Source organism: Schistocerca cancellata, chromosome 6 (genome assembly GCF_023864275.1).
Source record: "Schistocerca cancellata isolate TAMUIC-IGC-003103 chromosome 6, iqSchCanc2.1, whole genome shotgun sequence".
NCBI classification, from domain to species: Eukaryota; Metazoa; Arthropoda; class Insecta; order Orthoptera; family Acrididae; genus Schistocerca; species Schistocerca cancellata.
In genome coordinates this window covers 51,149,122-51,174,349 of record NC_064631.1, presented here as the reverse complement: position 1 = coordinate 51,174,349, position 25,228 = coordinate 51,149,122, and the positions used below count along the sequence as shown (strand labels likewise).

Below are 25,228 nucleotides of genomic sequence, written 5' to 3'. Positions count from 1 at the left end.
CTCACACCTGTGTTTAGAGACATAAGTACAGGCTGCCACAGTATTTACTGCGCTGACGTCGCTTACATGTACATCTACATCTACATACATACTCCGCAATCCACCATACGGTGCGTGGCGGAGGGTACCTCGTACCACAACTAGCATCTTCTCTCTCTGTTCCACTCCCAAACAGAACGAGGGAAAAATGACTGCCTATATGCCTCTGTACGAGCCGTAATCTCTCTTATCTTATCTTTGTGGTATTTATATATATATGGCTTATATGCCAGGAGTAAAACTAGTCTCACAAATTTGTGTATGGACGGTGTACATCACTTCCAGTTTAACTGAAAGCTTAATCTCCATGGGATTGCAGACTCCATTGGACTCAGACTTTTATCAACGCCCTGTAAGACTATTAACAGATGAGCCCATGTTTATTTCGAGCGCTATCGTTGTCAAGATTCACAACACTCACCTGTGTGTTGCGAAGAATAGGCATGGTATCGTGGCAGCCAACCATGAGCATCGGTTCAGGCTCAGAGTCTTGAGTGGGGATTATTGGCGGCTGCCCCGTGGGACCAGCCACCCTTCCATAATGCATCACAAGAGAGGCACGTCTGCACTTGCTGCGGGTGACCGTGCCTGCCCTCATGGAAGACGTTCCTTTGGTGGTACTGTAACCTCCCCCTCACTTATCGACCTTAATGACAGTGAAAAATTAAACCGTGTGTACCTAATGGAAATTTGGGAAAAGCAATCGTCACCGAAGTTAATCTGTCGGTAAAGAGGGAGGAAAGGGTTACATCTAAATGAAAGGAAAAATGGTAATGAAACAGGTGGAAATTAATTTTGAAAAGGGGTAAAGTTAACAAAGAAAATAAATGTGCGGCCGTTACGTTAACAATTAACTAGCGGTAATTAGATATTTAAGATTTGGGGGAAATTACGGTCGCCAGTCCTAAGGACAATTACTATAGTAACTGAAAAAGAAAGATTATTACACATATAATTAGCACTAGAAGCGTGGCAACTGATGGTTGACACGTGCAGTGTAAAAACTGAAAGTTTGTCAGAAGTAATAAATTTCGCTACACACTGACTTAATTTAGCAAAAGAATTAATAAAACAGGAAAATCGAATGTTAATTTAGTGACTGAAGTTAATAGTGAGCGTTCTTTCTGAAGCACATCGAAATTCAGTAAATTACGGTTAGTCTTGGACTACCTCAACAACCATTTCAAAAGCTACTTGAATCTATGCAATTTAGAGATAAGGGATTTAACTTTGAACTTGAATTAAACGATTCTGAACAATTAACAGTAGTAAAATTTAGTACGTACCAAGCTGAGCTGCAGTCACAGGTAAGCTAAAATACGGTAACAAAACTCGCACCCTAAATTTGTGCTTGTGTAATATGAATATTGTAGCCAGCTATGAATACCTTAACTGAACTTTGAAATTAAAGCAGCGAAATGATGTTACTTTAATGCTGGCGTCTGAATTTCAACGACACTCGGGTTGATTCCGGAAAAGGAAGGGACCCTGCTTGGTAATGCAATTGGGACAATGAGCAACAAAGGTTCATGCTACGTTGCTGTAATTTGGTGACACAAATTTTAAAAGTTTGAAAAGCTGAGGTCTGCCATACAGTTCTAAAACTTTACGTGCTTCCAGTCTTCCTTGTCGGTTGATTGAAGGTTTGAAGCCGTCGATCGAGGAGGTGGCGACAGTCACTCATTGTCGGCCGTCGCTGTTGCAGAAGCTGGATGTTGGCGCGCCTTCTTCTCGACACGGTCACCAGACGAAACGGGCTCTTGATGTACGCTAGCTAATGTTTCCCGTCCGCGACACCATGTCAGAAACTATCATTGCAAGTCGAGCGCAATTACATGCTGCCCAACCCCGAAAGCGCGGCAACTCGCGGGAGCGTCACACAACACACCTCCTCCACTCGCTACTCCAGCCAGACTCTCCCTCTGCCCGCGCTCCACGCGGCAGAGTTAACACTACCAAAGATCTTACGCACTTTGATTCTTCACACGACCTATCGACGTATTCGTTCGATAGCATAGTTTTCCCTAGGCAAGACCCAGCGTGAAAATACAAATAATATTTACAAAACAACCAATTATACATCGACATAAATGCATAAATATATATATATATATATATATATATATATATATATATATATATATACAAACAGTAAAACAATTACAATATATAAAGAGACAGAAATGTCATATCTTGAGGTAACAAAACAAGGGAAAAAAATAATAGTACAATAGATGTAAATAGGAGGATATGCATTTCCGGCGTTACAGTACCAAGAGTGATCTGACTACTACATGATGCTGCTCCAGCTCACTGCCCTCTCCAGTGTGGAGCTAAAATACTGGTACAGAGAGGACAGTCCCAGTTTCCTGGTGTGTTCTCCTGTCACACACACTGATGAGCCAAAACATTACGACCACTGCCCGCCGCCTGGTGGCGTTGCGGGCACGTGACGCTGTAATAAAAGTATGTAAGCGGAGCAGACTTGGACCGGGGATCATCCAACCGAAGGTGTGGAAATGGAGAAATCGACTGAGATAAGAGACTTTAATAAAGGGCAGATTATTATGACGTAGAGGCTGTGAACGAGTATCTCGAAAACGGCGAATCTGGTCCAATGTTCACGTGCTGCTCTCTTCAGTATCTACGGAAAGAGGCAGACGGACAGTGAAACTACCGCTAGGCACTCAATAGTTGGGTGTCCGAGACTTTTCGCAGAGCGTGGGGTTTGGAGGTTTGTCCGCTCTGTAAAGAAAGAGAGAAGGTGATGAGTGGCATCTCTGCCGAACGAGCACAATGCTGATGGAAGCACAAGTGTTTCGGAGAACACCGTTCATCGTACACTGTTCAACACTGAGCTTCGCATCAGACCGCCCCTACGTGTTCACATGTTGACCCATCGACATCGCCAATTACGATTGCAGTGGGCTCGGGATCATCGGGAACAGACCGTCGATCAAAGAGAAGCGCGTTTGTTCCTCGGATGAATCACATTTTTGCTAAACACTTGATCGATGGACGTTTCCACAAACGCAGTCATCGAGGTGAACGGTGGCTCTAACCGCCCAGCGCGCCACGGACGCAGGCTGGTAGGACTACTACGTATTATATTATTGGACACGTTCTCCTGCGCTTGTGGTAGTAATCGAAGACACGCTGACGGCTGCGAACCACCTGAATCCCTTCACGCTTTATATCTTCCCCGACGTCGATGTCATCTTTCAACCGTATAATTGTCTGTGTCCCGGTGCCCGAATCGTGCTGCAGTAGTTTGAGAAGCATTATGGTGAGCTCACGTTGATGTCTCGGTGACAGAATTCGGGCCGGCCGAAGTGGCCGCGCGGTTCTGGCGCTGCAGTCTGGAACCGCGAGACCGCTACGGTCGCAGGTTCGAATCCTGCCTCGGGCATGGATGTGTGTGATGTCCTTAGGTTAGTTAGGTTTAACTAGTCCTAAGTTCTAGGGGACTAATGACCTCAGCAGTTGAGTCCCATAGTGCTCAGAGCCATTTGAACCACTCTTGACAGAATTCGCCTCACGTAAATCCTATGGAACAAAATCGAGAAAAATCGTGCACCAAAAATATACTGTTAAAGATATTGCATAATGGCTATGTAAGATGATACAGAGTTCAATTTACAATGCTGACATCAAATTCCGAACAAAATCGTATGAATCGTTCTCAAGTTATGTTGCGTCAATTTGAAAAATGCGGTTTCGAGATAAACGCGGTCAAAGTTTGTATTACATCGTTTGTAATTAAGTGAAGCATATCTCTAATCAGCAATGCCTGGAACCCACAGAAATCCTTCGCGATCCAAAGGAGGTCCTCCTCCATCTTCTTCGTGGCCATGGTGGTCCTGGGGGCCTCTTTGTCAGCTTCTGTCATCCACTCCTCTGTTCGCTCGATACGCTTTTCGTCCGCTTTTGAGCAGAAGTTTTAACAGGCTGATCCGATCTCAAGTTCGAGCACGTTCATAATTTCCACAATGCCTGTTAGGCCTCGTTGAAATTACTTGCTGCCACAATGGCCCCGATGGTTTCCTCGCTATGGATGATTTTCGGAGCAGTTTTTCACAGATCGCCTTGTAACTCGGTATTGGAGTTTCTGGCGAACTTGGGGTGAAGACTACAATAAAGAATACATCCCAGAGGACATTTTTGAATTTTTCAAAGAGGATTATCTCCCTTAATGATGGCCTGACATGTGTCCTGGATAACCGTGATGCCGCAATACTGACATTACTAGACTTCAGTAGAAGCTTTTGACACTGACAGCTTTGACGTACTGCTCAGAAAAATCTAATAGTTAAATTTGTCGGATAGTGCGCAAAAGTGTGTGAAAGGTACTTGACAAACAGAAAGCAAAGTGTTGTCTGTCGGAATAAAAAATCGTACTGGAAACATTTTCCCTAGGGAGTACCACAAGGTTCAGTCATAGGCCCACGTTTGTTTCCCTTGTACGTCAATCGCATTTCATCGGTTTTGTTTTCCTGCACACATCATTCCTATGTCGACGACCTCCAGCTCTACCTAGGTGCCATGCCTGAAGGTATAAATACTGCGATTGCCCAGATGTTGCGGGACTACGACACGCTATTTCTACTTCACTGGCTCCTCTGTGCGCATGCACCTCAGTACTTCGCTTACGAGGTTAAGCACCTTTCGCGATTTCATAAAATAAACTAAAGTTCTCAGTTATATACAGCGTTGGGCAAATAAAAGTGGCCCGAAGAACAAAGTTCCAGGGTACAAAGAAACACAGCAGAGGTGAAGAAATACGGTAGTAACCTGATTGTATCAGATGTTGAAAGTGACCATCATTTATCTCTTGGCACTTCTGGGGCCTGGACAGAGAGCTGCTGAAGGCAGGTCGAAGCTGGGCTGCTGGAATTTCTGCAATCTCACCCGAAACGTTCTGTTGCAGTTCTTGAAGACTATGAGGGCTGTTGCGATACACCTTATATTTCAGGTCTTCCCACTCAAAGTAATAGCACACTGACAGATGAGGCGACCTGGGTGGCCAGCTAGGGCCACGACCATACTGACCTCTGCTAATAGCTCTGTCAGGCGTGAAAATTGTATAAATGTGGTCCAAGGTTCGGCCAGCTGTATGGGCAGGTACTGCATCCTTGTTGGAAGTAAATGTAGGTCTCTTTCTCATCCGTTAATGCTGCCAAAAATGGTTTCGAAATGTTGGCATGTAGAGTGCCGAAGTCAGCGTCTGATGAAAGAATATGGGGCCAACAGTGCGGCGTGCAGACACTTTACACCAAACCCTAACCTTCTGATCATGCAAAGGTGCTTCATGGAAGTTATACGGGTTCTCCGTGCCCAGAACGTGCGATTCTGCGAGTTGAGATAACCACTCAGGTGAAACGAGGCTTCGTCAGACGTAAATAACAGAGCAGTGTCCAGGCCATTCTTTGTTATCTCAGTGACCAGGCACTCACAAAACTGGAGGCGCTGAGGAACATCTGCTGGTTTTAATTCTCAGACAACAGACGCTCGGTAGGGACGCATGCGCAGGTCCAGGCGGAGTATTCTTTTGTATGATCGACGTGATAAGCCAGTGTCTTGCAACAGGCGACAGGTTTATTTGGTAGGACTCTGAAGCATTTCCTGGTGAACTCCAGCCACATTTTCTTGTGTGCGCGCGCGTTTCGGAATGTTTTCTGACTTCTTCTAAACAGATCCTCTCTGACGCCATTTTCGGACTAAGAGTTGCATGACACCGCTGAACTTCTCAGCAAATAACTAACCACACAGTTCCCATAACGAACATCCGCTGCTCCACTGTCGAGTGCCATCGTCCCCACTCACACCGACATAGTCCGCACTACGCTCTAAACCGGTGTGGATCATGTGGCGCGCGAATATGAGGTGTACGCATCATGCGGTGTGGTTATGTGCTTATATTCACGTATAATCGTATCCACTCGTCCGCGTCACTTCTATTTGCGCCACACTGTAATATCCTAGCTGCACTCATTCACAAATCAGAAACATTTGCAAACTGCTTCGCTGTCGCTGATCTCCGGCTCTGGAACACGCTGCCCTGCACACTTCTCCCTGCTACTTCTAAGAAGAAATTACAATTAAATGAATACCCATAGCTGCATACAGGCATTGATATAAGTCAACGGGGACAGTTGAAAATGTCTGCCCCGACCGGGACTCGAACGGGGATCTTTTCCTTACATGGTGGACGCTCTATCCATCTGAACCGCCGAGGACACAGAGGATAGTGCGACTGCAGGGACTTATCTCTGGCACGCCTCCCGTGAGACCCACATACCCAACTTATTGTCCCGCACTATATTCATAGTGCCCCTGCCCATTATACTCATTACTCGCGGCTATACTGGCGATTCCCGTAAGAGTTCGGGCACTCTTTGTACATCCTCACAGAACAAGAAGATGGTCAAATATGTTATTATGAAAGCACAGATACCATCTTCATGCATATTTAAGAAGAAGTTTAAGAAACTCTTCTGTCATCCTCATAGCCCTTTCTCAGAATTACCGTATACGGCCAACTTCCTAAGCGTCAAATGCTAAAGCCAGTGCTTCTGTCGTCTTCCAGTTACGCTTCTTTCTCTTTCCCTTTCTCCATGAGTCACGTCACCTCCTATTCCCTTAAATTCGTTAACTGTGTGTTATCACATTCCTCTCTCCCTCCGCCGGCCGGAGTGGCCAAGCGGTTATAGGCGCTACAGCCCGGAGCCGCGCGACCGCTACGGTCGCAGGTTAGAATCCTGCCTCGGGCATGGATGTGTGTGATGTCCTTAGGTTAGTTAGGTTTAAGTAGTTCTAAGTTCTAGGGGACTGATGACCTCAGAAGTTAAGTCCCATAGTGCTCAGAGCCATTTGAACCATTTGAATCTCTCTCTCTCCCTCCCTCATCCCTTCCGTTATGTCCATTGTTGCTAGCTGTCATAATAAAAAGCCATTTTACCGTTATCTCTTATTAGTGTTGTACTTACAACGTACAACTAAGATCTGTGGGTTCTGGCTTTTCGCCTGTACTACGGTTACTTTTATCTTCTAAATTTAGTACAATATGGCTACCGTAGTACATGTATTGAAAAATATGTAGAACGCCTCGTTATATCGAAGTGAGAGCCTGATGGCCCTTGAGATGCCAGGTTAAACAAATCGATCTCTGTATATAAAAGGCAGTATCCTGACTGACTGACTGACTGACTCATGGTCGTCCAGTCCAAACCCCTAAGGAAGGAATCTTGAAAATTGGAGAAGGTTTGTATCTTATACTGTACGCGTCGTTTAAGAAGAGATTTTTCGAAATTCCAATCCGCAGGGGTGAAATAGGGGATGAAGGGTTTTTATGAAAAATGTCGCTATTAAGGCAGTTTTGAAGCTAGGCCTACGGAAATTGATATTTGGTTTCTCGGTCGGAAATTAAAAAAAAAATACGTGTTCTGTATTCTTGGAAATTTAACCCTATGGGAATGAGGTGATGGGCGAAAGCTTTTTCTGAAAATATATCATTATCAGATAACTATTAAAGCATTTTTAAAGCTACGTCTATGAACATAGGTATTTGACTTCTCGGTTACAAATAAGAAAACACGTGTTTCAGTGCTTTTGGAAACTGAACTTATAAAAGAGTGAAATAGGGGTTGAGGTTTTTTATGAAAATATTTTATTATGAACGCAATTTTAAATGTAAATCAATTAAAATTTAAATTTGGCTTCTCTGTTAGAAATAAAACATACTTATGTCACTGTTTATGGAAATTCAAACCCATAAGTGGGTGAAATAGCGCAGACAGGCTCGGGGATTCATCATCGTCCAGCCCAAACCGTTAATGATAGAAACTTGAAGTTTGGAGAGGGTGTAGATCTTATACTGTAGGTATCTTTTAGGAAGGGATTGTCCGAAATCCCACATCCAAGGGGGTGAAATAGGGGATGAAAGGCTTTTTGAAAGTATCTGTATGTTAAGTGAATTCATAAAACGAAAAAATACGTGTTACAATGTTTCTAGAAATACATCTCGTAAGGCAGTGCAATAGAGTATGAAATTTATTAAGGAAATATTTAGTCACATTAAAAAAAATTTAAATCTAAATTTATGATTACTGGTATTTCACTTCTCGGTTATATATGAAGAAATATTTGTTAGGGCGTGAAAGTTGCTATGGAAATATTTCAACAAGAACGCAAAATGCATGATTAAAAATACCTTTGGACTCCAGCTGTTAGAATTGCTTTTTGGTAAGAAGGACATTCGGAAGACATGATGCTTATATGGCCTTCACTGGCGTGAAAGGTGATCAAAATTATCCGGACACCTGGCTGAAAATGACTTACAAGTTCGTGGCGCCCTCCATCGCTAATGCTAGAATTCAATATGGTGTTGGCTCACCCTTAGGCTTGATGACAGCTAGCCGGCCGGAGTGGCCGTGCGGTTCTAGGCGCTACAGTCTGGAACCGAGCGACCGCTACGGTCGCAGGTTCGAATCCTGCCTCGGGCATGGATGTGTGTGATGTTAGTTAGGTTTAATTAGGTCTAAGTTCTAGGTGACTGATGACCTCAGAAGTTAAGTCGCATAGTGCTCAGAGCCATTTGAACCATTGATGACAGCTTCCACTCTCGCAGGCATCCGTTCAATCAGGTGCTGGAAGGTTTCTTGGGGAATGGCAGCCCATTCTTCACGGAGTGCTGCATCGAGGAGAGATATCGATGTCGGTCGGTTAGGCCTGGCAAGAAGACGGTGTTGCAAAACATTCCAAAGGTGTTCTGTAGGATTTAGGTCATGTCTCTGTGCATGCCAGTCTATTACAGGGATGTTATTGTCGTGTAACGACTCCGCCACAGGCGGTGCACTACGAACAGGTGCTCGGTCGTGGATCGTGTTGAAAGATGCAATCGCTATCCCCGAATTACTCGTCAACAGTGGGAAGCAAGAAGGTGCTTAAAACATCAGTGTAAGCCTGTGCTGTGATAGTGCCAAGTAAAATAACAAGGGGTGCAAGCCCCCTCCATGAAAAACACTACCACGCCATAGCACCACCGCCTCCGAATTTTACTGTTGGTACTACACACGCTGGCAGATTACGTTCAACGGGCATTCGCCATACCCACACGCTGCCATCGGATCGCCACATTGTGTACCGTGATTCGTCATTCCCACAAAGTTTTTCCACTGGTTCAGTCGTCCAATGTTTACGCTCCTTACACTAAGCAAGACGTCGTTTGGCTTGTACCGGGTCCGCAGCTCGTGGTCGTGCGGTAGCGTTCTCGCTTCCCGCGCCCGGGTTCCCGGGTTCGATTCCCGGCGGGGTCAGGGATTTTCTCTGCCTCGTGATGACTGGGTGTTGTGTGATGTCCTTAGGTTAGTTAGGTTTAAGTAGTTCTAAGTTCTAGGGGACTGATGACCAAAGATGTTAAGTCCCATAGTGCTCAGAGCCATTTTGAGGCTTGTACCGGCGTGATGTGTGGCTCATGAGCTGCCACTCCACCATGAAATTCAAGTTTGCTCACCTCCCGCCTAACTGTCATAGTACTTGCATTGGATCCTGATGCAGTTTGGAGCTCGTTTGTTATGGTTAGGATAGATGTCTGCCTGTTACACATTACGAACCTCTTCAACAGTCGGCGGTCTCTGTCAGTCAACAGATGCGGTCGGCCTGTACACTTTTGTGGTGTACGTGTCCCTTCACGTTTCCACTTCACTATCACATTGGAAATAGTGGACCTAGGGATGTTTAGGAGTGTGGAGATCTCGCGTACAGACGTATGATACAAGTGACACCCAATCACCTGACCACGTGAGTTCCGCGGAACGCCCCATTCTGTTCTCTCATGATGTGTAATGACTACTGAGGTCGCTGATATGGAGTACCTGGCATTAGGTGGCACACAATGCACCTAATATGAAAAATTATGTTTTGGGGGTGTTCAGATACTTTTGATCACATAGCGTAGATGTCCAGATACTTTTGTTCATGTACCGACGCATTCGGAAGGACGACGGTTCAATCCCGCGTCCGGCCATCCTGATTTAGGTTTTCCGCGATTTCCCTAAATCGCTCCAGGCAAATGCCGGGATGGTTACTTTCAAAGGGCACGGCCGACTTCCTTCCCCGTCCTTCCCTAATCCGATGAGACCGATGACCTCGCTGTCTGGTCTCTTTCCCCGAAAAAACCAACCAACCATGTACTAATGGGAAAAATTACGGTACCAAGAAAAAGTTCTGCGACATAAACGAAAGTTAGTAGGCGTGCTTCTACATCTGAACGATGATGTCTTATTCAAATTTCGCGCCAATCGCCTAATATTGGTGCCAGTAGCTCCACTATCAGTATGCAACTCAGAATTGCTCTAAATATACGCTGTAACGGTGCTGAGCGTTACTCACCTTTAAGATTGGATGTGGTGAATTGATATCAGTCAAGAATGCCCTTAAGGGTACAAACACGTCATTATCAACACCTGACTGAAACTGAACAAGAGGCCGGCCGCGTTGGCCGAGCGGTTCTAGGCGCAACAGTCTGGAACCGCGCGACCGCTACGGTCGCAGGTTCGAATCCTGCCTCGGGCATGGATGTGTGTGATGTCCTTAGGTTAGTTAGGTTTAAACAATTGTAAGTTCTAGGGGACTGATGACCTCAGAAGTTAAGTCCCATAGTGCTTCTGCTCGGTGCCAGTGATGGTCGCGTGTTGGTTAGGGGGATTCTAGTTGAACTCCTGCAACCAGTCTGTCTGCTTGCTGGACACCGTGGCCCTACACCTTGAGTTACGGTCTGCGGGCACGATTTAGTAAGACAGCAGAAGCACTCCGACTGCAAATTTGTACGTCAGTCTGGTGATTGGACCTGTTGTGCTGCCATTCCTGAACAACATTCCAGGGGGCGTATTCCAACAGAATAACGCTCGGCCAAATAGCACTGTTGTAACCCAAATACTCTACAGACTGTCGGCGTGTTGTCTTGGCCTGCTCGATCACCATACATTTCTCCAATCGAGTGCATACGGGACGTCATCGGACAGCAACTCCAGCGTCGTCCACAAACAGCACTAATCGCTCCTGTATTGTCCGATCAAGTGCAACAGCCATGGGAGTCCAACCCGCGAATTGACTTCCCGACTCCTGTACAGCACAATGCATGCACATTTGCACACTTGCAAATCAACATTCTGGGCCTTACGCAAGTTGTTAATTTACTAGTAATTCGTCTTTGCAATAGCTTACCTCACGTATATTATGTCGCGCTTACACTAACCTGCGATCTTACAATGTTATTCACTTAAATATGTTATCTAGATAAATGTATTCCCGCAATTTAATTATTTTACATTAATTGCTTTGCTGTCAGTGTGTATTGAAATTAGACTGTGATATATGTGAGAACTTGGACTACCAGGAAAAGCTGGTAGTCATAAGGATCACTGGTAGTTAACAAGGTGGTAGAAGGATAGGATGCAGTGCGACTGGCTGTTCCCAAGTTGTCAGGTAGGAGGCGGTTATTACGGTGGTGCAGGTAGTGAGTTATATGAGTGGCTCGGTTGGATGCTTCCCGGAGTTGGTGGTAGGTGTAACGTTACGCCGGTGGACCGTGTCCGCAGCCACCACATCCCGGTGCGGCTGAGCGACAAGCCCAAGGTGCAGCAGACGCGGCTGCAGCGCGCCACCTGGCTGGGCAACTCGACGGCGCTGCTGCTGGTGGCCGACAACGACCTCTACCTGCGGCCCGCGCCCATCTCCGACCTCGACGTGCGGCTCACCGACACCGGCCAGCCCGGCGTCTTCTACAACGGCGTCCCAGACTGGCTGTACCAGGGTGAGTGCCGCGCCGTCCCTCTGCCCACCGCGTAGCGCCCACATGCTTCACTTTCCAGCCGAGTGGTGGCCGATACCTACATATTTCCTTCCCTCCTACCCCTCCCCCCCCCCAACCCCAGCCCAGGTGGAGGCTCCGTTCCCACTACAGGGGGACCGAGTACCTCTGCATAGTTGGGTACCTGTGGATCGTCTCTGGCACTAGTAAAACATTGCCAGTTATTTATTAAGCAGTTTCCAGTCGTCTTGTTCCACACCGTGTAACCTCCCAGCAAAAATGTAAGAGAAAAAAAAAGACAATAGTGTAACCTCCCAGAGAAAATTTTGAACAAGGACAATAATTAAATGTTAATGGGAATCGTGTTAAATGTAGCCTCCCAGCAAAAATAAAAGAAAAGTCTATGATAATGAAAATGTGCAAAAATGTCAAGTCCCCACAAAATTAACGTTATGCTAAACCTGATAAATTTTATAAGGCCAGCTGCGCTAACCTTAGGCCCTGTGCAATAACCAGCGTGATAAATTGATTGTTGGAGGAAAAGCAAAGGAAATGCATGGGAAATTATCTTTCAATAAAATGTTTGTTTTGTTAAAATGCTTGGTTTGAGAACAAAATTATTATTGGGGCGATTCTTGAACAAATTAATTACACTTAAGATCCATTACATTATCAGAAGAGCGCAATGCTGCTTCATTACCTTATTTAACAATATACCTCGTCCTGAATCTTGACCAGAAAGCCATGTCGGCGCCCGCCGACTCCTCACACAACACCGACTGTCTCTCTCGTGCTATTAACACAGACTACGTCATCTCGCATGCGCTAGTACTCTCGAACTGCTAACTCGCAACTCAACTGAACTCTCGCGCGCTATTACTCTCTCGCAACTGAACTGACTACATGCTCTCTGGTCAGAGATTCTGCGGCTCGCCATCGCTGCCTATGAAACGTACGCGTTTCAACCGGCATTATACCGATGCCTCATTAAGCTGCGTGTTGGATTTCCGCTAACGGCTGCCGAGTCATTTCCTCGTCTGGAGGCCCATGCGAATGGTCTAGTACTAGCTGCTCAAGTGTGCTCGACCCCAAGCCAAATTGTCTGCTGATTCCTGGTGACCCATCCGCGGAAGGACGACGGTTGAATCCCGCGTATGGCCGTCCTGATTTAGGTTTTCCGTGATTTCGCTAAATCGCTCCAGGCAAATGCCGGGATGGTTCCTTTGAAAGGGCACGGCCGTCTTCCTTCTCCGTCCTTCCCTAATCCGATAAGACCGATGACCTCGCTGTCTGGTCTCCTCCCCCAAACAACCCAACCCACCCCAACCCATCCGCAATCTCCTTCCTACCTGCCTGGTAGGTTTCAGTACCCGGAGGCGCCAGGTGTTGAACAGGAACGTGGACCCCACGGGACCCTGCTGCCGGTTTCCACGCTGAAGTTCGGTGCTGTCAGCACTCCACGATGTGGTGTTTTCGCATGACAGACAGTTTCTCCATCAGCAGTGGTAGGTGGCGAACAGTATGAAGTTCATCAGGCAAAGACTGTCATCTCATGTACATCTACGTCTGGTTCGTTGACTGTTCTGGAGTGACATAGATTCGCTACAATATCGTAATAATGGAATCGAGTCCTATTACTGTGAATGCCATCGATCCCAGTGATCAACTCCTTGAGAGATAGAGAGCTCGAGTGTTTAAAGGGAGTTAACGTGAGACTATGACACGATGCTCGGTTCGTAATGACTGCATGTGTCCTCCTTATTCTGCTATATTCGCTTAACAGGATCTTAACTGCTGTGTAGGTTTTTTGATACTGGGTCTTATGAAATAGGTACAGTTTCCTTCGACATCTCGTAGGAGATAAAGAATATCCGTGTCACGTTTCCATTGGTTTTCTGTTCCATGCCCTTTTCTGCTAAGTTCGTCCTCTCTCTCCCAGCGCGTTGTTGCAACATGCTAAGGCCTGACCCACTTGCGACATAGCGCTTATATCCTGGCTCTGTATCTGCCTCTGGCGTAACTGCACTTTGCTTGTAGCAAGGCGAATGAGATTTTCTCATTTTCAGCCCCTTACTATTATGTGCTGTAGTACCACCACGCTTCCCGCAGTATGGATGCTAACCATCACGTTGTGTTCACCCTGTCTGCCTCAGACCAACATCACAATTCCCACATGCTTCCACAAATCATTTCTCACTAAATAGACACTCATTGCCAATAATAATTAACTTATCACTGATCAATAGTTTTTTTAGTAAACCAACTAAAAATTCAAAACTAATCTTTTATTGTGAAACCATAGTAAAATTTTAACACGAAATCAGAACGGAGATTATGACGAACCAGTTGTCCAAATGTGCCATTTATTTGACAATGAGATCATATCGTCCATTAACATACTGTGTTAAATAAATCAGATATCTGGGCAATGGGCGTGTCACATTCACCGTACTGATACAAAATTAGACACTACAATGCTAATTGTACAAATAAACGAATTTTAATATCTTGGAGTATTTCAAAACTAGTTGAATTTCAACACCATAGTTGAAGGCCTTCCCTCACCCTTACCGCAACCCCTTTCCCTCCGGCCATGTGGAGTTCGAGAACAAAAACACCAATGAAGCAAATAAACGATGTATTTGAAGAGAAGACCAATTACGTATATTTTCGAACATACTTCTGTATCCAGAGACGAACTGTGTACATTATACAGGAATAAACATGTGAAACCATATTTCCACTTGCCCACTCCTTCTTGATGCCAGAGTTACAGTAACTCATTGTAGTTGATAACTAGTGTAGCAAGAATAGTAAATGGTAACTACTGTTGTTGTACTGACACAGGACAGGACCATCAGTGAAGCAAGAGAGTCAATAAACAACGTAACAGGAGATTACTGAAAATTTAGTTTGTTCCCTAGCGTCATCTCTTATCACTTCAGCTAACCGGTTGAGAATGTACCTCAGTCGCAGAGAATTACTACTGGTCTTTCGCTCATTGGTCTTGAAATGTGGAAACGTATTCTTTCACACTTTTGCTTTTGTCCCTATGGATGACATACAGTGCCAAGAACGGTTTGATACCACTCTCCACACGAAACTAACCTGCACAAGTGTCTTCATATCTCCACAGCTACAGCAACGTACATCCACTTCGACTTCAGTACTTTGCCTTGCTTTCCATCAAAAATGTTGACCTTCTCCCCCCTCCCTCCTCCCCCTTCGATCACCAACCACAATTCCGTACATTACGAAATAAACGATTTCTCTATGTCTCCGGATAAATATATTCAACCGAGCCCTTCTTTCAGTCACTTCTGCCGTAATTTCTTTTCTCCCCAATTTGTTTCAGTACTTCTTCACTAGTTATCCAATCCATCCATTCGATCTTAAGCATTTATTAGCAGAACCACATTTCAAAAGCTTATAAATCGCTTTGTGCTTGTACAATTTGCCGACCACCTATGACTTTCGTACAAAGCTATACTCCTGACAAACAGCTTTAGAAAAGGCTTCCTAGCAGTCGAATTTATATTCAGTGCTAACAAATTATTAGGCAAGCTTTTTTTTTATCCTCTGTGTGCATTTCATATCCTTTTTACTTCACTCATTATCTGTTACTTTGGTCTCCCAATGGCAAAACTTATTTACTAATTTTGGTGTCGCAAATGTGTGTGCTCAAATGCGTGTGAGTGCCAAACAGCAGAGGTCATCGGTCCCAAGTTCCACTACTGCACACTACTTAAACTAACTTAACCTAACCTATGGTGAGAACAACACACATAACCCATGCCCGAGGGAGGACTCGAACCTCCGGCGGTAGGGGCCGCGCAGTCAGTGACATTTCGCCTGAAACCGCGCGGCCACTCCGCGCGGCTTTTGCTGTCCCATCCCTAATCTAATTCCCTCAGCGTCCCCTGATTTAATTCAACTACATTCCATTGCCTTTGTGTTATGCTTATTGATATTAATCTTACAACCTCTTTTAGAGACGCTATCCATTCCGTTCCACTGCTTTTCCAAGTACACTGCTGGAGAGGTACCCCTTGAGAAACTAGTGCCAGCGGGACAATAAAACTTTGTGAAAATATTGGTGAGCATATGCGTTAGGGATATAACGAATAAACCATTGAAAGAAATGCGTTTTAATTCCCACATGAGCCGCTAACATTTCTAAACTGCGACCAATGTTTACGTTCCAGGTAACAAACTGTGACAACCATCTGCATCCCCGACGGCCTGAAATCGCACCAGAAGTTGCGCTACCGATGCCCGAAACATCTGAGGTCGTGACAAAGCTAGTGCAGTTTTTGGAGATCACACGTTGCGCCCAGCATTCTGAGCCACGGTAACAATAGTCTCTTCAACAATTTGTGGCACAATTGGCCGTCGGCCTCTCCCAGGAGGAATTCCCAAATGGCCAACTAATTCGAACTTCCGATCATGTCCTTCAGCCCAGGTAATGAAAGAGGACCTCTCCGTATTCCTTCAAAGCGTCGACATTCGCGAAGAGCAGTAGCACTGTTGCTGTTGTTCCCATGAAAAATCTCCACGAGTAAAGTCCTGCTCAACTTGTCCAGATCCATGTTGACTGTCTGCAGCCGCAATGCACACTGATGCTTGTGTTTCAACCATTCGTACCAGTGTCGACAACTAACGGCAAGTCATGACACTAAGACCACTACAACGCAAATCCTGCAGCGTACAGTAAACAGGGGTGACAAAAGTCATGGGATATATGCACCTATACAGATGGCGGTTGTATCGCATACACAAGGTATAAAACTGCTATTTACACTCAGGTCAGTGATGTACAGGGTGTTTCAAAAATGACCGGTATATTTGAAACGGCAATAAAAACTAAACGAGCAGCGATAGAAATACACCGTTTGTTGCAATATGCTTGGGACAACAGTACATTTTCAGGCAGACAAACTTTCGAAATTACAGTAGTTACAATTTTCAACAACAGATGGCGCTGCGGTCTGGGAAGCTCTATAGTACGATATTTTCCACATATCCACCATGCGTAGCAATAATATGGCGTAGTCTCTGAATGAAATTACCCGAAACCTTTGACAACGTGTCTGGCGGAATGGCTTCATATGCAGATGAGATGTACTGCTTCAGCTGTTCAATTGTTTCTGGATTCTGGCGGTACACCTGGTCTTTCAAGTGTCTCCACAGAAAGAAGTCACAGGGGTTCATGTCTGGGGAATAGGGAGGCCAATCCACGCCGCCTCCTGTATGTTTCGGATAGCCCAAAGCAATCACACGATCATCGAAATATTCATTCAGGAAATTAAAGACGTCGGCCGTGCGATGTGGCCGGGCACCATCTTGCATAAACCACGACGTGTTCGCAGTGTCGTCTAAGGCAGTTTGTACCGCCACAAATTCACGAAGAATGTCCAGATAGCGTGATGCAGTAATCGTTTCGGATCTGAAAAATGGGCCAATGATTCCTTTGGAAGAAATGGCGACCCAGACCAGTACTTTTTGAGGATGCAGGGACGATGGGACTGCAACATGGGGCTTTTCGGTTCCCCACATGCGCCAGTTCTGTTTATTGACGAAGCCGTCCAGGTAAAAATAAGCTTCGTCAGTAAACCAAATGCTGCCCACATGCATATCGCCGTCATCAATCCTGTGCACTATATCGTTAGCGGATGTCTCTCTTGCAGCAATCGTAGCGGCGCTGAGGGGTTGCCGCGTTTGAATTTTGTATGGATAGAGGTGTAAACTCTGGCGCATGAGACGATACGTGGACGTTGGCGTCATTTGGACCGCAGCTGCAACACGGCGAACGGAAACCCGAGGCCGCTGTCGGATCACCTGCTGCACTAGCTGCGCGTTGCCCTCTGTGGTTGCCGTACACGGTCGCCCTACCTTTCCAGCACGTTCATCCGTCACGTTCCCAGTCCGTTGAAATTTTTCAAACAGATCCTTTATTGTATCGCTTTTCGGTCCTTTGGTTACATTAAACCCCCGTTGAAAACTTCGTCTTGTTGCAACAACACTGTGTTCTAGGCGGTGGAATTCCAACACCAGAAAAATCCTCTGTTCTAAGGAATAAACCATGTTGTCTACAGCACACTTGCACGTTGTGAACAGCACACGCTTACAGCAGAAAGACGACGTACAGAATGGCGCACCCACAGACTGCGTTGTCTTCTATATCTTTCACATCACTTGCAGCGCCATCTGTTGTTGAAAATTGTAACTACTGTAATTTCGAAAGTTTGTCCGCCTGAAAATGTACTGTTGTCCCAAGCATATTGCAACAAACGGTGTATTTCTATCGCTGCTCGTTTAGTTTTTATTGCCGTTTCAAATATACCGGTCATTTTTGAAACACCCTGTATAACGGTTTCCGTCGTGTACTGCCGCACGATGGGAATTAACAGACTTTGAACGAGGAACAGTAGTTCCAGCTAGACACACGCAACATTTTATTTCGGGAATCATAAGGAAAGTCAGCATTCCGAAAGCCACAGCGTCAAGAGTGTGCCGAGAATACCATGTTTCAGGCAGTACCGCTGACCACGGACAGCGCAGTGGCCGATGGCCGTCCCTTAACGACCGAGGGCATCGGAGTTTGCGTACTGCTGTCGATGCGAACAGACAAGCAACACTGCGTGAAATAACAGCGGAAACCATTGTGCCACATATGACGAACATACCCGTCAGAACAGTGCGAAGAAATCTGACGTTAATGGGCTACGGAAGAAGACGACCGACGTGAGTGGCTTAGTCGACAGAACGGTTGGACACTAGACTAGTGCAAAACCGTCACTTGGATGGATGAGTCCCGATTTCAGTTGGTAAAAGCTTGTGGTAGAATTCGAGTGTGGTGCAGACCCCACGAAACCATGCAACCAGGTTGTTAACAAGGCGCTGTGCAAGCAGGTGGCGGCTCCATAATGGTGTGGGCTGTGTATACAGGGTTATTACAAATGATTGAAGCGATTTCACAGCTCTACAATAACTTTATTATTTGAGATATTTTCACAATGCTTTGCACACACATACAAAAACTCAAAAAAGTTTTTTAGGCATTCACAAATGTTCGATATGTGCCCCTTTAGTGATTCGGCAGACATCAAGCCGATAATCAAGTTCCTCCCACACTCGGCGCAGCATGCCCCCGTCAGTGAGTTCGAAAGCATCGTTGATGCGAGCTCGCAGTTGTGGCACGTTTCTTGGTAGAGGAGGTTTAAACACTCAATCTTTCACATAACCCCACAGTAAGAAATCGCATGGGGTTAAGTCGGGAGAGCGTGGAGGCCATGACATGAATTGCTGATCATGATCTCCACCACGACCGATCCATCGGTTTTCCAATCTCCTGTTTAAGAAATGCCGAACATCATGATGGAAGTGCGGTGGAGCACCATCCTGTTGAAAGATGAAGTCGCCGCTGTCGGTCTCCAGTTGTGGCATGAGCCAATTTTCCGCGGGCTACGCGTGAAACTTGCCCGCACGCGTTCAACCGTTTCTTCGCTCACTGCAGGCCGACCCGTCGATTTCCCCTTACTGAGGCATCCAGAAGCTTTAAACTGCGCATACCATCGCCGAATGGAGTTAGCAGTTGGTGGATCTTTGTTGAACTTCGTCCTGAAGTGTCGTTGCACTGTTATGACTGACTGATGTGTGTGCATTTCAAGCACGACATACGCTTTCTCGGCTCCTCTCGCCATTTTGTCTCACTGCGCTCTCGAGCGCTCTGACAGCAGAAACCTGAAGTGCGGCTTCAGCCGAACAAAACTTTATGAGTTTTTCTACGTATCTGTAGTGTCTCGTGACCATATGTCAATGAATGGAGCTACAGTGAATTTATGAAATCGCTTCAATCATTTGTAATAGCCCTGTACATGGAATGGTCTGGGTCCTCTGGTCCAACTGAACCGATCATTGACTGGGAATGGTTATGTTCGGCTGCTTGGAGATCATTTGCAGACATTCATGGACTTCATGTTCCCAAACAACGATGGAATTGTTATGAATGACAACGTGTCATGTCACTGGGCCACAATTGTTTACGATTGGTTTGAACAACATTCTGGACAGTTGTAGCGAACGATTTGGCCACCCACATCGTCCAACATCAGTCTTGTAGAATATTTATGGAAGGTAATCAAAATCATGCTTCGGCAACACTTTTGCACATATGGACGGCTATAGAGGCAGCGTGATTCAATATTCCGAAGAGGACTTCCAACGACTTGTTGAGCCAATGCCAAGTCGAGGTTATTTCGGGGAAAACGGTGTCCGACACGATATTCAGAGGTATCCCATGACTTATCACCTCAGTGTATGAACATCATTCCTGCAAAGATGGGTGTCCATGCGATAAATAGTTTTCCGTCTGCATCGGCTCAAGTAGTGAAAGTTTAATTATAACCATCCTGGCCTTTATCGTGTCTGACAGAATTGCAGTGTCATCGTAAAACCTTGAATTCTTTCTTTCTTCTATCTAAACGTGCCTTGGAGATGGCAGCATTGAAAGCACTGTGCCTTTTTTTAGATATCTGCACTATTCGTTCGTCGTCTGGCCTCATGGAATTGAGTGTTCTCACAGCTGTTCAGAACATTTGAATTCAATCTAACAGAATATTCGCTTCACCACAGAGCTGGAAAAGGACTGACGTTCCTTCCTTCCTGTGCAGGCCAGGAGGAAGTTTGATGGTACGACTGGAGATGCCTTTTATAGGAAGCCAACTCAGACTGATTTGTATCTCCAGGCTGGTAGTTGTCAACATACGATGCACCTTTAAGGGGTACTTCGTACTTTTAGTTTACACGACGCACGTCATCTCAGATCGTGAACATCTTTTAGCTAAATTAGCCCACGTCGAAGTCATGAGAGATGAGACTAGATCTGCGGTTTTTTTTTCACCTTACGCAAGTAGCATTTCCAACAAGGTTGATAGTATTCTGTGGGAACGCGGTGTGTAGTGTATGTCCCGAACACACTTTAATATGAGGACCCTTTAAGGTCTGTAAAGGATGACCCTCCTTTGCGTGGGACGTGACCCCCCCCCCCCCGCCCCCCTTCCTCCCCAGTATATCATACAGTTGTGGCATGCGGTGAACTGTGCACTGATCAGGCCATCAAAAGCATTGGAGTACCAGTATATAAACCATAAGCGTCACACACGCTTACAACAGCCGAACAAATCTGATTGCCTTGGTAACGGTCATCTTATGCTGTATAATAACACGAAGATTCTTAGATGCACATCCAACTATTGGGAGAGTATTATTAACGAAACAGTTGAGATTACATCAGCAAGCGATCTTATAAGCAGAGCCGTAGGTATTAGGTTACATTATGCTTCGAATCCTGCTCATTTCCTGGTCAAGCAACAATGGAACAGGAGTGTGCTACTCGCTCACCCACTGTTGATTAATATTTATTATGGATGACTTCTGACGCTGGTCATCATGGATTGTGTGGTGATAGTAGCTCTTTACGGCGTATACTTTTTGTTGTGTCTAGACAAGACAGTCTAGACACAGGCTGAGGTTACCGAAAGGGCACGCGTCAACTCACACCGACTGGCGTGAAGTCTGGAACAGGATACTTTATGAATGTTAATAAGAAAAGAACGTATCTAAGTTAATACTCAACTTTTATTCCATCATTGTGGTACATCGCTATTGCCGATACAAATTAGACTCTCTCCAGATAGGGTTAATGGCGCCTTGCTAGGTCGTAGTCATGGACTTAGCTGAAGGCTATTCTAACTGTCTCTCGGCAAATGAGAGAAAGGCTTCGTCAGTGTAGTCGCTAGCAAAGTCGTCGTACAACTGGGGCGAGTGCTAGTCCGTCTTTCTAGACCTGCCATGTGGTGGCGCTAGGTCTGCAATGACTGACAGTGGCGACACGCGGGTCCGACATGTACTAATGGACCGCGGCCGATTTAAAGCTACCACCTAGCAAGTGTGGTGTCTGGCGGTGACACCACACTTTTCCATTCTGTTTATGATATATTGTGTTTTGTGGTAGTCGTATCCCACCTATCAAGGATTTAAATGTTCTTTCACATCGCTCTCTCGTTGCATTTTTGCCTTGAAAATGGCGGGATGTGCACTTGTCGAAACATTGGTGGTCGCCGTAGACATTACTCTGTTGCAATCCCGTTAGTCGTTTGAACACATTTTACACCGGGAGAAGTTCAGGTTTCACATCGTTATTGTCACCCGTGATGGGGCATTGCGAGCGCCATGTTGTTCATTCGTGGATACTTGTACAGTTATTTAAAAAGATGAAGACAGATCTGAATCAATAGAATAATTACTGCAGATAAGATGTCGCTTTTTACGTGAGTGCCTGTGGAAGACACTGGTATTAACACATACACCACATCATTTTAGGCATTTCAGATGGTGCTACTACGGGCGCATCGACTTTAGTGCCCTGAACTACGCACTAGAGTCTGTGTTGTCACTTACTTGATCCATACCAACGAGCTGTGAGATTGGATGAGGGTATAAAAATATAGACCATGGACAGTCGGATGGCACAGATAGAATATGAAGTGGTTGGAAATCAGATCAGGGAATATTGGAAATTACTCTTTTGTAATTATCTTCAAGGTAAACATGATATTACAAGTAGAATTACACAAATCAAGGACAGGTCTGAATAAGATATTGAAAATGCACCAGTACGAATTATGAGTCTCAGGAAAGAGCAGCTTCGCTGGAAACTTGGAGTCCAGACATAGTGCCATATTGGCTTGCAAAAGTTAGTGCCAACAACAAAAATGGAAGGTATTTCCGTAAGAACGTCCAAAAATGTAATATGACACAGAGAATGCTCCGCTGAACCATTTGAAATAGGGAACCTGGGGTCGGAAGAGCCAGCTTAAGGAGATATAGTAGTAAATTTGTCTACCGCCTTGTTTAGGCTTGCTGTTTTCCAGCTTATTTACAACTAACGTAAGTACAACTTTACTCTACTGTACTGTTTGTTTACATGTACATTCTTTATTTCCTGCAAGGAAACAAGGAGGACGAGCCTGGTTACCAAGATGTTATGATGCAGGTTTTGTTTACGTTTCTTGTTGATAAGGTGGCTGTGTTGTATTGTATTTACGTTGTCTGATGACAGAATATGCTACGAATCAACGACAGTTCGATTCATTACTCAGTGATATTCAGAGACGGGTAATTTCCAAGAATGACTGCCTATCGAAGTCGGAGGGGTGCAAACGATACATATCGAACGTGCGATAGTAAAACAGTTATGGAAGTCTCGTGGAGGGCGTTATGAGTATGTTTGAAGTTGTCACTACAGCAACGACAAAAGAAAATCGTTAGAGAAGCACTTGTAAATTCAAAGTAGACGACTTACCTTACTCGTCGTCGGTGTTATCGTCTTGTGACAGTCCGTGTGATGTACAAGCTACAGGGACAATTCCTTTTTTCCCGTAGCCAGAGTAAACTCTGCCAATATCGCGCAGGAATATCGGCAGAGTGTCGCATGCTTCGACTTTTCCCTGCAAACGCAAGTTGTGGAAGTATAGGTACTGGAACAAGTACAGTTCGTCCCTCTGTCCTGGACGCCCTCCTCTTTTCATGGTAGACTTGACAGACTTCCACAGCCGCTCAATATTCTGGGTGTGGACACTGGCGTCATCCGAAGAGACGAACTCCACAGAGTGGTTCACGAATTCGTCGAAGAACCCTTCAGCTTTTAGTGTCTTGTGATGTCTTTTGTTCCAGGCAGTATGAAGTGTTTTACGAGACCCACCAAAGTCACCTTTTCTCGGGACAATACGAGGTGCGGCTAGAAAAAAACCGGACTGATGCTGGAAAAGACATTTATTTACAATTATTTACAATTTCATGTTATCTCCTTCAATGTACTCTCCTCCTCGGTCTCTACACCGCTCCGTACGAATTTTCTAGTGTTCATAGCAATGCTGCAGATCATTTTCGGTAAGTCCATACATTACTTCCGTCGCTTTTTCTTTTACTGCTTCAACAGTCTCAAATCTAGTTCCTTTCAAAGCTGACTTGACTTTAGGGAAAAGAAAAAAGTCACAGGGGACCAAATCAGGTGAGTAGGGTGGATGATCTAAGAAGGGAATGTTGTGTTTTGCCAAAAACGTCTTCACTGACAACGCACTGTGAACTGGGGCATTGTCTTGGTGAACGATCCATGCCTTTTTTCTCCACAAATCGTTCCGTTTTCTCCGTACTCGCTCACGTAGGGTAGCCAGGACGCTAATGTAGTAATGCTGATTCACTGTTTGTCCCTCTGGTACCCAATCAATGTGCACAATCCCTTTGATGTCAAGAAAAAAACAATCATCATTGCCTTGAATTTCGATTTTCACTTTGGTGCTTTTTTTTTGTCGTGGAGAACCAGAAGTTTTCCAATGCATCGATTGGCGTTTAGTTTCGGGATCGTAAGTAAAAAACTACGATTCATCGCAAGTAATAACATTTTGTAAGAAGGTGGGATCACTTTCAATGTTTTCCAGGATGTCAGAACAAATCATTCTTCGGCGTTCCTTCTGTTCAATTGTGAGACACTTTGGAACCATTTTTGAACACACTTTGTTCATGTTGAAACTTTCATGAAGAATCCGCCTAAAACTTTCCTTGTCAACTCCTGTTAACTCAGACACTGCTCTGATTGTTAAACGGCGATCTTGTCGAACAAGTTTACCGATTTTTTCAATGTTTGCATCAGTTTTTGCTGACAATGGTCTGCCAGTGCGAGTGTCATCACTGGTGTCTTCGCGGCCATCTTTAAATCGTTTAAACCACTCAAACACTTGTGTTCGCGATAAACAATCATCGCCGTACACTTGTAACATTACAAACGTTTCACTTGCAGATTTTCCTAGTTTGAAACAAAATTTGATGTTAACACGCTGTTCTTTCTGTACACTCAACATTTTCCGACGCACAGACAAAACGTCAACTACTTAAAACAGACGCCACGGGCAGACTGAGTGCAGGAGGCAGATGAAACTCGAGCAGTAGGCGGAGCGAGAGTCACGTGACAGGCCACGCGACTTTCAGCCTCATTGCATTCGTTTTATTGTTTCACCAGTACTAGTCCGGTTTTTTTCTAGCCACACCTCGTACCCCCACAACGGTACACGCGGGACTCTCTTTCTATCCCACCAAATACCCAAATATGATCTATTTCACTTTTAGAAGGTCGTCCTCTCTGGTTCTTTCGTCTAGCAATATGAGATTCGTTTACTTCTACAATTTTATTCGCTCCACCAATTGGCACACTATCATTTGGCACTACCACGTAATACACTTCTCGGCAAAACCAGAAATAGTCACACACGGTATTTGCGGATAACTCAGTTTCTGATTCTGTGGCTTGCAACGTGTAATCTC

At 45.2% G+C, this 25,228-nt stretch overlaps 1 protein-coding gene across 4 annotated transcripts in view; it reads left to right on the top strand.

Moving 5' to 3' along the window:
* The window catches only part of LOC126191140 (inactive dipeptidyl peptidase 10), a 1,759,372-nt gene that overhangs the window by 1,459,125 nt on the left and 275,019 nt on the right, over window positions 1-25,228 (top strand). For all 4 annotated transcript variants that reach the window (XM_049931893.1, XM_049931895.1, XM_049931894.1 and 1 more), the window contains exon 8: window positions 11,637-11,851. In XM_049931893.1, coding sequence (XP_049787850.1) covers window positions 11,637-11,851 — 215 coding nt within the window. The remainder of the gene's footprint in view (window positions 1-11,636; window positions 11,852-25,228) is intronic.